Source organism: Gymnoscopelus microlampas (genome assembly GCF_963454915.1).
Source record: "Gymnoscopelus microlampas genome assembly, chromosome: 21".
In the NCBI taxonomy this organism is placed as follows: domain Eukaryota; kingdom Metazoa; phylum Chordata; class Actinopteri; order Myctophiformes; family Myctophidae; genus Gymnoscopelus; species Gymnoscopelus microlampas.
The window spans coordinates 35,330,852-35,344,242 of NC_139958.1; the positions used below are offsets into that span (position 1 = coordinate 35,330,852).

At 40.6% G+C, this 13,391-nt stretch overlaps 1 protein-coding gene across 3 annotated transcripts; it reads right to left on the reverse strand.

Moving 5' to 3' along the window:
• Positions 1–244: 244 nt before the first annotated feature.
• Positions 245–13,129, reverse strand: LOC311038086 (uncharacterized protein). 3 transcript variants are annotated; one of them, XM_084047416.1, is made up of 6 exons: positions 12,907–13,129; positions 11,685–11,834; positions 10,970–10,999; positions 7,697–7,839; positions 1,364–1,435; positions 245–1,245 (listed from the first exon to the last, which is right to left on the reverse strand). In XM_084047416.1, the coding sequence occupies exons 2-6, from the start codon at positions 11,803–11,805 to the stop codon at positions 1,228–1,230; spliced, it is 384 nt and encodes a 127-aa protein (XP_083903542.1). In that variant the 5' UTR covers positions 11,806–11,834; positions 12,907–13,129; the 3' UTR covers positions 245–1,227. The 3 variants fall into 3 exon arrangements, with proteins under 3 accessions (XP_083903542.1, XP_083903541.1, XP_083903543.1); XM_084047415.1 differs by having other exon boundaries at positions 11,685–11,827; positions 12,908–13,128; XM_084047417.1 differs by lacking the exon at positions 12,907–13,129 and adding an exon at positions 11,963–12,038 and having other exon boundaries at positions 11,685–11,827.
• Between the last annotated feature and the right edge of the window lie 262 nt (positions 13,130–13,391).

Consider the following 13,391-nt stretch of genomic DNA (forward strand, 5'->3'; position numbering starts at 1 on the left):
ATATATATATATATATATATATATATATATATATATATATATATATATATATATATATATATATATATATATATATATATATATATATATATATATATATATATATATATATATATATATATATATATACATATATATATATATATATATATACACATATATATATATATATATATATACACATATATATACATATACATATACATATACATATACATATACATATACATACATATACATATATATATATACACACACACACACACACATTAGTGTCGTAGCAAATTACAGTACAAGCCAACAACACATTGCTATGCATTCTGAGCTTGTAGATTATCTTTGCTATTTTCTAACATTTTTTAACATGAAAATGTTTGAAATTGTTCAACATGCCCAAAATAGGGTCGCCAGCTTGCAAGTGATTAAACTGTAAAGGAAAACAAAAACTAAAGTCCCAGATTTTCGTGCACAAAAACACTTTGGTAGACGTTTGGATTGTCTAATTACCTTGCCATGATGCAAGACCAAATATTGGCGAGATATTTTGCTCTATTGCTCTGTTAATTTGAAATTAATATTCCCAAAAGGAATCGTCTCCGCATGGATTTGCGTTGCACTGTGAAACGGCTCTCAATGTCACTCTTTTAATTGCAACTCAGGAAACTGACATTTTTCTTTAAAAAAATTTTAAAATGCCATACCAAGTTTTGTAACGTTATACTGTATATTGTCAGGAATCTGCTTTATTTGCGTTCGTTTATGTGCTAAGAGTGACTTTGAGACCTGTTTCACTGTGCAATTTAAGGCAATAAGTAGATTATTTTGTAGTTTTGAATCGACGGAACAAGATATGTCGCCAGTATTTGGAGTCACATCCTGGCAAGGTAACTACACAACCCACACCTCTGCCAAAGTGTCAATGTGCTTTAAACAGAGGTGGCAAATTACTTCCATCCCATCTCACAAGTGACGACTCGCACACACACATACATACAGTATGTACACATACATACACACACTGGTGTACATCATACATAGTAAAACTTACAATAAATGTCCCCACATGTAATGTGTGCACCCACGCACACACACACACACACACACACAGTAAACCACCTCGCACAGAGCAGAGAATCCATACAGGACCACAACGAGGCACAACGGGACTTGGCAGAGTGACATGGAATGTTCCGGATCGTTGATTTGTGATCGTGACGTTTCCCATCACTAGTCATCAGAGTCCTCCTGGTGGTGGTGGTGGTGGTGGTGGTGGTGGGGTTAGAGGGGGGGAAAGGAATTATTTGATTAAAATAGAATTGTTGATAATCGATAATTTCATTTAGGAGCATTAGTGAGGTCTTACCAACGTAGCATCAGTGTTGTCAGCGTCTACCGGTGACTCCACAGCATGCTGCACAGCTGTAGGGTCCTCATCCTGAAATAACACAACATTGAATGTTAAGATTGCAGATAATTCGCCTTATGTCTGCATATTTTAACTTTTCAACGTTTTTTCTTTTTTGTAAATGAATGCCCTAGTTTGTCATACTACAGTGTCACACAAAAGTAGCTGATCTACAAGCTCAAAACGCAACTTGAATTTCAATCCTGAAAATAACAGTTTTGGACATACAGTATGAGCTTTCCACCCGACAGCAACGATACACAATGTGATGAAGCGGCGAGTTATCAACTTGCGTGGCGTTGCCAGGGTTATTGCACTGGCAAGTTGCAACGCGTTCAAAGTGACGCATAATCTGGGTATATCCATATATGGGCATGTGATGTGGAGAGTTGCAATGTCAGATATTGTCCATATTTGGGCTAATAACGTGCCGCCAAGCAAGCACTGTATATTAAGCCTGCTTGTCGTTGCCAGGCTAAGGTTATTGTGTTGACAACGCATGGTGAATGTCCAGTCCATTATGGACATGCAGTACAACAAACACCACAATCTATATACTGTCTGTCTCGTCGCTGTCGGTGGAAACCTTGTATGTCCAAACCTTTTCAGGAAATAGTGAAAATAGCAGATGTACAAGCTCACAAAAAGAAAAAAAGGAGAAAAATGGAGATATGAGGTTTCTGCCCGACAGCAACGATTATACGACTGTATTCTCAGGCCACTCTGCAGAAACTAGATTTTCAGGCTGCTGAGTCACAGCCTTCAAATCTTGTTTCAAGTGATCTCCATACTGTATGGACATCCACCCACAATCCACAGAGATCCCCATATGGGCATGTTACGTTTGTGACGCCCACCTGCAATGTAAAAACGATTGAAAATAACCGATCGACAAGCTCACAACATCGTGAGCTTGTAGATCTGCTATTATCACTACGTTTGTGCGACACTCTAGTATGACGAAGGCATTCATTTACAAAGTAAAATGAAATATGGATATATGAGGTTTCTGTCCGACAGCAACGGTATATAGTATACTCTACGGACACATTGAATGGCACTGGCGGTCTCTTCATAAGGATCATTATTGTTAAGCGATGTAACGCTGATCATTTTGCTGAGAAAGAGATGAGGAATAAAGAGTTAATGAATGAGAGAGTGACGATGTCTTCTCTCCTCTACCCAGCTGAGTGGAGAGGCCTTGATTACACCCATGCCATTGGACTGACCTTCCCTAATGAGACACAGGTTGAAAGACGTGTGTGTGTGTGTGTGTGTGTGTGTGTGTGTGTGTGTGTGTGTGTGTGTGTGTGTGTGTGTGTGTGTCTGACGAGCCATCAGCTGACACACACAACCTCCTCCTGCTGCTCCATTTAACACCACCCGTTGAGTCTCCATCTGTTCACACAGCAGAGCCAGAGACATAAGCCCAGGTACAGTTCAAAATGCACACACACACACACATACACATATTCTCACATGTATCGTTAATAACTGCCTAATGATCTTTCTACCACAAAACTTGTTTGTGGTGAAAGTTGTACCAATCAAATTAAGAGCCAGTCAAATATGAAATATTGACCATAATCACGTGGCCTATCTCGTATGAATATGTGTGAGGAGTACGTACGAATGTTATGTAAGAGCAAAATGGCCACCATGGTGAATATGGTCAGTTATTGTGAAGGATAATCTGTTCAATCTTAAATTGTAGCAATAATTCACCTACATCTACTCTGATAAGACATGTTTAATCACTTAACCCTGATTTAAAAATAAATAGGGCTTATGGGCCATCGACACCAAGCACTATATGTATATATAACTAGACGTATATTGTTTTAAAAATCATTCTATGGCTGTGTGTCCACCAAAGCGTTTCTTCCCAGATGAAAACGTTGGTGTCGGAGGAATGACTGTCTGAGTACTGGGCCAGTGTAAATGAGTGTCTTGTAACCACATGTATCCACATTGTGTCTAGATCCATTTGAAATGGATTGCAGATAACATCAGAATATGTCACGCCAAGTCACCACTTGATTTGATTGATTTTTGTCTTTTAAATAGAAATAATGTGAAAACTTTCACCTATAAACAACATTCTCAAAATACTGTAGGGACTCCAGGTTGAAAGTGGCTAAGCAGCTTCTCCTAAGAAGCTCTTGGTTTCCCCCAAAGAATGTCTCATGACTGCTATGGCCTTTGAAGCCAGCGGAGCCTCCAGCTGTAATTCTGGAGGTTTTCAGACTCTCACTGGCTGTTCTGCTCTTTCATCCATCCCTGAACACGTCTCCTGTCTGCCCGATTGGTAAAAAAAACTGCACACATGAAATGCACTGGTTGATTGATTCAGCCCATTAAGACCGGGAAAGCATCTGTCATTTTAGATTTTAACCACTTTAACCATTACCTTACTGTATACTTTGGCTATTAGAAAATAGCAGATATACAAGCTTATAGCGTGGCACCGAGTGCCACGCTATGAGCTTGTACTGTAGATCTGCATTTAAAAAAAAACCATGAACATTTGTGAAAATCTTTGAATATATATATATATATATAATTATTTTTTTAAGCGAACATTTGTTACTCAAATCTTTGCTTCTGGGGATTCTACAAATGTCTTCTAAATCCTTAGTTTTTTGAAAAATGTTCATGTCAAGGGCCCCCAAAATGATATGCATTTGGCCGCAGGCCCCCCGCCCCCATCTCAAAATATGTTGCTCCAGGGACCCCCCCAGAAGCAAAGATTTGAGTTAAAAATGTTTTCTTTAAAAAAATATATGTATTCAAAAATGTGCACAAATGTTCAAGATTTTTCTAAAATAGCATGGATCTACAAGCTCATTGCGCAGCTCTCGTTGCCGTACTATGAGCATGTATATATGCTATTTTTGAATAGCGAAAGTATAAAATAATGGTTAAAGTGGTTACACCGATGCGTTCCAGGATTTAATGGGTTAACTGAATCAGTGCCAGCGTCCAGCTGCAGGTGAGTGATGCTGACTCGCTGTGCATCTGTCTCACAACGTCCATTGCCTGTCATGTCTCAACAACCTGGCTTCATTTTTAAATGCAATCAAAATGAAAAGGTTGAAATTTCCCTGTGAAATGACTGAACTGCTCCCAGTCATATTCAAACTCTCTGCTGCTGTCTGTCCGTACGTACAATTTACAGTAGGAGCGGCTTTATCAAGAGCGGCTTACATAATAAGCAAGGTAAACACATACATCAAAAGCAGAAGGACAGTGTAGTGCCTCAGTAAACTAGGATCGCAGGTAAGCCAGGAACCTGTACTATATATACATCTGTCTGTTACTCTCTCAGTATCTGTATAGTGTATGCCCTACCCATCTAATAGTTTTTGTCCATCCATCCATCACCTATGATTGTGTGTCCATCTCTCTGTCTGTCTGTCATCTCGGTGTTTCACTTAACCACTTTCAACCCGACGTCCCAATTTTCAAAACAGCGTAAAGTTAACAGATCTACAAGCTCACAAAGCATTTCGGTGCGACGCATTGTGAGCTTGTAGCTCATAGATTTTCGCTGCAGGATGCCATCGTAAGACAAAGTATAAAATGGGGCTTAAAGTGTTTAATGAGGCTAATCTATTTTAAATTGTATTTCCACTTGGGGCCAGAGAACGATGACTCATCTAAATGTCACCTCAACTGCAAAGCCACTATAGAGGATAAAATGTCCAATTGGATGATAATTAGAAACACCACAATCCGATCACTTCCAAATTAAATCGGGCACTTAGGGAGCTTTTGGTAGCAATAAGGTGGGAAAGCGTCAGGAAAGAAAACTTGCTGATTGCTTCATCATAAGCAAATGTTCAAATATATTTAGTTAAAAAGCCTTCGACTGCCAGCAGCATAAAGGGCGTCCTTGAGGTCCCAAAATCATTTAACGATTTCCTTCAATATTAGTTTTCACTAATCAAAACCAATTAGTATGTGTGTGTGTGTGTGTACATGTTTTGTGTGTGCGCGTGCGTGTGTGTGTACAGATCCCCCAGCGTTCTGTCTCTAATTAAAGGACAGCAGGATGAGAATCATGACTAACACGCATACAAAACACTAAAGTGTTCCACTCGCCCAGGGACATGCAGTATTTTATTGGCTTATCATTTCGTTGCTGTCGGGCGAAAACCTTGTATGTCCAAAACCGTTCATTTAAAAAAAATATTTTAAAAACATTTATCGTCTATTTGCACTACATTTGTGCGACACTCTTGTATGATGAAATAGAGCGTTCATTTAAAAAAACAAGAACAATTTGAAACGTGGGAGATACAAGGTTTCTGCCCGACAGCAACGATTTCGTACTATTCAAGGGATGTTATGACAGACAGGGCAATTACAAGCATATCACTAGAATTATGTTCCATTAAACTACTTTATTAATCCAGAGATTTATATCTTTAAATGCAAAGGGAGGGGACAATAACCTTATTAACTATATTTTGATGAGGTGTGAATGTTAAGAAAGGGAAAAGTCACTCCTACTGTATGTCTTTGGCAATAGTGAAACATATAAACATATAGTATAGTATATCATATATAGCATAGTACAATAAACTTGTGTGAATTCCACATAGTGTTTGGTTAACTATGACACAAAACTGGCTTTTGATCTAAAATAAAAATGAGTCATAGACATTTAAAAATTAAATGAAATTTGTGTCTTTATCTCATCAAGAAAAAGTAAAACATTTAAAAATGCGGTGCCGCGAGGCGGGGGTTTATTACGCGAGGCTCGCGAGGAGGAGGAGGAGAAGGAGGACGCGGCGCCGTGACGCGGGGCTTTGATGCGACGACGCGTGATGAGGAGGAGGAGGAGACGGCGCCGCGAGGCGGGGCTTTGATGCGACGCGGACCTGTCTTTTGTTGTTCCCCCCCACATAGCAACCAGGAAGCTAAGCTAGGGGAACGCTGAACACGCGTTCACACGCACACGTGATAATAGTTATTGTCCATGACGGAGGCGCGCCGACTCAGCAGAGCTTGAGGCCGAGGAGGCGCGCCCTCACGCCTCCTGGCGCGACTGCCCGCGCCGACCGGCCGAAGGTCTGCTAGTCGAATCGGCGCCGTCCGAGTTGTGAACCGATAGGGACAGAATAGTTATTTTCATGGATCACTGTGTGTGTATGTGTGTATCCCTGTAATATTGTACAGGGAGAACACCCCGTTACTAGACATGTGTTGTTTTTCAGTCTGCTAAATGTTAATGAAAATAAATCTAAATGTTTGTGTAAAAAGTTTTTCATTTATTTATCCAATTCCCCGGTCTGTTCTGACTGCAAGAGACAGCCAGACACAGAATGTTAGCAAACAGAAACACAGGGAATTGCACAGGCGTTCAAAAAAAAGGAGAATGATGTTTCATTTTCAGCAAATAGTTAGCCGTGGTAGACTGGCAGTGGACAAACAGATGGCCAGCCTGACAGATGAGAAATGTAGCACAGCCGACAACGTGAAAACAGGCTTTTATATGGGAAGGAGAATGACACATAACAAATGTGAGAGAGGAAGCAGAGACTAGACTCAAGGTCAGGAGGCCATTTTGACATGCTGATGTGTGGTGGCTGGCAGTCACTGTCATAAAATGGGGGTCTGGAAACTATCCTCTGTAACCCAGCGATTCTCAACCTGTGGTTCAAGGCCCACTGGTGGGCCCAGAGGATATTGCAAGTAGGCCCCCAAATAATTGGCAAAACACTAAGATTCTAATGATAATGTAATTTAATTAATATATTAACTTATATTATAATATATGAAAGAAATATTTCTTTTTTCTTTAAAATGTTGAAAGAACATGATCGATTAATTGATCATTAAAATAAACATCCTCTGAAAATGCACACGGTCCACCCATCTGACCACTTAACATCGGCCGCCCGGCAAAGTGGTCAGATGGGTGGGCCGCGAACACTTTCAAGTGGGCTGACTGATCCAGAAAAGGTTGAAAACCACAGTTGAAGAACATCCGACAAGATTTCCCTATACAATTATTGATGTTTGTCTTGTAGTAAACGCTACTATGGATTCAGTGTGTTGGGATTTCCCTTTGGGACCTCAGTGCTCTCACTTTGGAAAGGCTGAGCGACAGATAAAAAGAGCAGTTTAAGCCCTGGATACATATTGATACGAGAGGGCTGTATAATCGATAGTGTGTAGGGTGAAGAATAATATGGCGATACTCAACTGTGTTGATGTATGTGTGTGTGTGCGTGTGTGTGCGTGCGTGTGCGTGTGTCAATACTAGTATACAAGGCATCTCACTTGTTTTGCTGGATCTTTCTTGACCAATCCTGTGGCAGCAACAATATTGCCTGCCCCCTCCACAGTCTTCTGGGCTACCGCGGTAACCCCGGTAACCATTGCCCCGCCAACGTGGGACACACCTGATACAGTTTTACCTGCAACTAGAGGAGAGTAGAGGAGGAGAGAATAGGAGGGGAGAGAAGAGAAGAGAAGAGAAGAGAAGAGAAGAGAAGAGAAGAGAAGAGAAGAGAAGAGAAGAATTTTATACAATAATGGGTTGGTTGTCTTACACAATAGAATGAAGACAAACAATAGAATGAATGTACTTCAAAGTACTTCGTCTCTGGCTTTCAGTTAAATGCTATGTGTGTTGAATGTAACTACAGCATTGTTCACAATGTAAAAAAACGATATCCTACAACTAGGTTCTGTTCCAGAACGCTGGCTGAATATATCTTTCACGTGAACTTGAAGTCTGACTTGATTTAGTCAGATGTGGCACATGCCCCAACTCGTCACTATCGTGACGAGTTGGGGCAAAATCTGACCATGCGTCACCTGTTTGATGTAATTTTCAACGCAGGTTGATGTGCCGTCTAAAACATTTATAATAGCTGGGAGGGAACTCGTAAAGATTTGGCTTCTGATTTTTGGTATGGTGTTAGGTATGGGTATAAGGTTTTCAAAAACCATCGCAAACGAGTTGGGTTTGCCCCCATGTTTTTTTGGCACTTTACACTTGATTTTATTACCTCAATAAAGATTGTCATAAATACTATATGCTTCCAGTCATAGAGACTGGTCTATTTATTTATTTTTCCTGACCGGCGCTGGTCTAGCACCCCACCGTTCCCATCGTGTTGCGCTGCGTCGTTGTGTATTGCATGCTTGCCTCTCGCCGCAATGACCGCTCTGTGTTACTGGCTACGTGCAGTTGTTCCCTCAACTCGATCAACTAGGTGTCAGACAAGCTAATACACAACAAATCGTTGTTCTTTGTATGCTGGCTGTGGGTGTGAAATAAGAATCAAGTGCTCCTATGATAGACTGACTGACCTGGGATCAGATTACTGAAGCCAATATATGGGGGAACAAAGTTGTTTTTGGATTTGTTTTTGTTTTTGTTGCATTCCTAAGCTAATAATTTGATTCCAGTGTCCTACCGACTAATGTATCCGGTAGGAGACACAAAGTAGATTCTTTGTGTGTCCTACCGGAAATACACACGGTCATCAAATTGTTGGTTTAGGAATGCAACAAAAACAAAAATAAATCCATGAATTCAAGGCTTCATGTGGCGTGCAATTGATATAAAACAAGTCATTTTTTGGGTGAACTCCTCCTTTAAGTGAGAGTGCACGCTCAAATGATACCTCCGTGGAATCAAAGTGCACCATGGCATGTGTGATCATGGATCCGATTCCTTATTAATATTAATCGAGGTGAAAACATGTACTTTAATGTCATATTGTCAATGTCTCTTATTGTAGGCTGCTACAGCATGGAGTAGGCTATAGCTGACATCTCGCCGACTGTGTTGGAACAGCATTTTAGGTTTGTCGGGTCCATAAAATAACGGGTGCGTCTTTCTTTAATGTCCTAAAACTGGGAGGGAATATGTAAAAGGATTGGATTTGGCAATAAATAATTAACTGATAGTAATTTGACTGATTCAGTCACATTCCTTGAGCCCTGAAACCTACGGTTAGACACAAAAAACACCTTTCTAGGTTTAGTAATGAATGAGATTTTAAGCTCCCTGCAGCCATCGCGGACACCATCTTGAAAATGATGCCTTTTCACAAGTTAGATTTCCTGCATTTTCAGTATGCTATTTCGCATGCCCAATAGTAACAGAATCCATTGAAAAATCTTTTCTATAAATTATTTGTGGTTTCAATCATATACTGACCTATCTAATATTGGAATTATTGCAAACCGTCCACTAGGGGGTGAGCCCAACTCGTTTGCAATGGTTTTTGAAAACCTTATGCCCATACCTAACACCATGCCAAAAATCTGAACCTTATCACCAAGAGTAAAATCTTGATGATTTTTGACGAGTTGCCTCCCAGCTAGTGCCGCCAGGAGCGGACTTGGGCCTACTCAGCCGAGTGATGCACCCGGGCTCTCCCTCCCCAAACGGCCTATCATGACTTCTTGGGACAAATGTGATGAAAACGTGAAACGTTTGACTGGAAGGGGGTACCCTTCCAGTCATGCGGAAGTACCGTTCTCAGTTATGTCCCGATCGTGGTGAATTTCCGTTAGCGGAATAATCATGATTATCGGCGTCATGAGTGACTTGAAAAAGCTGTCTACTCCACTAACGTACTGATGTTACTTCTGAGACTGTCTAGTGCCAGTGGGAACATTCTCACACCTCTACAAGCACAACTAGAGACAGAAAAAGTGAACATGCTGACATTTTTGTCACTTAAATCTATCTTGAACAGGAACAAGGCTTGGCGTGTCACATTCTCTCAGTCACAAGGGTAGCAGTAACTGTTTGATGACAAAAGTGCCAGTGTTGTTGCCATTAAAAGAAGAACAACACAAAAAACAGGTTCAAGGAAGTAGTTTCCCTCTGCTACAGTGCCAGTTGGAAAGTATGTTTTTTTTAAAAGAACAGAATCACACAATGTTGCAAATGTTTTCCCTGTATTTATGCAGATATACATTATAATTTATGAATACCTTATTCTTATCAGAAGAATGTATTATGATCTATTTTCTATTATAAAGCATGTGTGCTGTGCTGTGTGATCTGAAAACAAACCTAGTCATTCATTTACTCTGCATTTACTACACAACTAAATGAACTACGTGAATGACAGGAATCAGGTTGAAAGGTAGATTATTTTTGACTATTTTGTTTCTCACATTGTGATTAGTCTAAATCTGTCTTTGTTTGATTTACAATAAAACAGATTTCACTAAAACAAAATGTGTCCTGTGATACAATTAAAAAAAAGTAAATGGTAAATCAGTTCCAATATGCGTTAATGCCATCTTATGAGGTTTAAGCATATTTTGATGATTATCTGGATTGAAGCAATTATTTTGGCCAGGATAACCATGACATAACATTTTCATAGACGAGTTGTGCTGTGGAGCGCCCCTTTCTAATTAACTTTAATGAATGGAAGTCAATGGGACTTTGCCCATATTTGGAGTCATACATCACAGATATGTCCGAGACGACTGATGTCATAGAACGATGACTGATGTCAGTGAAGTCTGTGATCCACATTGAAGCCGTGTTAAAAAAAAAGGTATATTAATGCTTACCTGTCGTGACTCCATCCTTTGTTTTTGTGCCTGTCGAAAGATGCAAATGAAGCACAGTTAAACAAAATTGAAAGCCCACAAACTAAAACAATAACCTAAATACATAAATGTTAATTTTGGAACCCAAATGGACCCTCCTCACCCATTTGTAACTCTGAGAGCTTACAAATGGAACCAAATGGATCCCTAAGGCAGTGGTTCTCAACCTTTTCAGGCTGTGACCCCCCAAAATAATCATATTTGAACCCCCCACCCTGACAAGCACTTGGAATTGTAGGAGTTGAGGCATTCAATTTAGTTTGACTCAGTTCCACAGATAAATATTGTGAAAATAGCCGATCTACAAGCTCACAACGCCACACGTTGCAAGGCGTTGTGAGCTTGCAGATCGGCTATTTTCTAAATTTTTGCCTCTTTCTTATATTATTTGACAATTTGGACAATGTTTGACCAGTTTTATAGTAGTTTGTTGATTACTTTTAATGCATTAATGGAATTTTTCTTATTTTTTTGTTATTTTTTGTTGAGGTATTATAAAAGTCTTAAAAGTCCTTAAATTGTCACTTGACTGTCCTCTAGGAACCCTCCCCCCCAAAAAAAAAATCATGTGGGGACCCCAATGGGGGTCCCGAGCCACAGGTTGAGAACCACCACCGTAAGGGTCCATTTGTAAACTCTCAAGAGTTATATTGTTGTGTGCATTATTATTGCCCACCGACAAAGATGACCCCATCCTTGGTCATCTCGGCGGCTCCAGTCACCCCCTGCTTGGTCTTCTCTGCCACTGCCACGACCCCATCCTTGGCTTTGGAGAAACCCTTCATTAACGCGTCCATGGCTGGCTTTTCCTGTCTTGATCTTGACTCCCAAATTATATACCAAAAAAGGACAAATTAATAAAAAAAATTATAATAATTATAATAATTTAAAAAAACTCAAATTATAGTCACAGAGCAGAACACACAGCTGGTTGGACAAGAGATAAATACAAACCTATGATACAAACACAGACACTATCAGTCTTCTTCTGGCTTCTGAAGCACCGCCACCGTCTGTGTCGCTTTATTAGTAGTGAAACGTGTAACAACAGACAACACGAGAGCAGTATTGACAGGTTCTGTGAGAGAAATAAGCAACCAGGTCTAGGAAAACAAGCCCATAAGAAGACTAAATAGGCCACAAGAGCACTTTAAACCTACGGTATATATCCACTTACTACTGAAATCGCGATGCGTTGTGAGCTTGTAGATCTCGGGGGATGGGGGAGTGATTTTTTTTAAATATTTTTAAAAACATTTTAAGAACACAAATCTGGTATGGGGCCCTGGCACAACATATTTTCAGATGGGGGTTAGGTTAGGGGACATGTCCTTGACATGAACATGTTTGAGAACCACTGGTTTAAACAACATTAGGAAAGAAGCCCAAAATAAGCAACTAGACTTAAGAAACAAGCCCAGAGTTGCGTATAATAAGCGGACATGGCAACACTGCACGAGAGACGCTTCTTCTCTGCTCTGTCTGCTGCCACCGCCCTGTTTGTTACATTTCCAGTCTGACAGGTGGAGCGAGGAGAAACAATCAATTATTTGTATTCTAGTATTTCCTGCTTTGTTGTAGGCTGACACCTGTAAGAATTATTATGGCTTCCAGACTGACTTTAAGAGGAAAGAAACTCATTAAACAATACATAATTAAAGCCTGTTAAAGACAACCACTTTTTGTCAGAAACGACTAATTTGTGTTAATGGCCTGCATCAGGCGTTAATAGGCAATTAGCCTAATACGAGTCCGGTGTGTCGCCGCCAAATTCACATCGGACCATAAATCAGACCAAACGTTAAACCAGTTGTCTGGTTTGAAGAGAGAGTGAGACGGACAGACAGACAGAGAGAGGGGGGCTGAACCTCAACAAAAAGGATAATGTTCCACACGCACCTGTTTGATCCGTGAACGTGATTATTTCTCTTCAGAGAGGATTGAGGCTGTGATTCCAAAAAGGAGGGAGAGATTCTTCAGCCCTTCGAAGTCTATACAACTCGTAGCTCCAACCCAGGAGGAAGACCAGACTCTACAGGTTGAAACCGACACGGCACGCGCGTCCGCGTCCTAGATCGAGCGCGAGCGCGCGCGCGGTGGTCCTGATGCTGAGGAGGAGCTGGTGACAGAATAGATGCTTAAAATATGCTTCGCCCCCCCCAGCCCCTCTTCCCCCTCGTCTGCCCACCACTGCCCTGTAAGATTTACACGACAGCATTACGTCGCTCGAAAACAATGTTGTGGGTTTTATCAGTGACGAATGGGCACTATAGGCTATATGCAGGGAATGTAGTCATGAATGGAGCTGTATGGTCCATCAAAGGCATCGACCGTGCATATAGACATACTGGCAGAGATTCGGAATTATTGACATTGATAGACA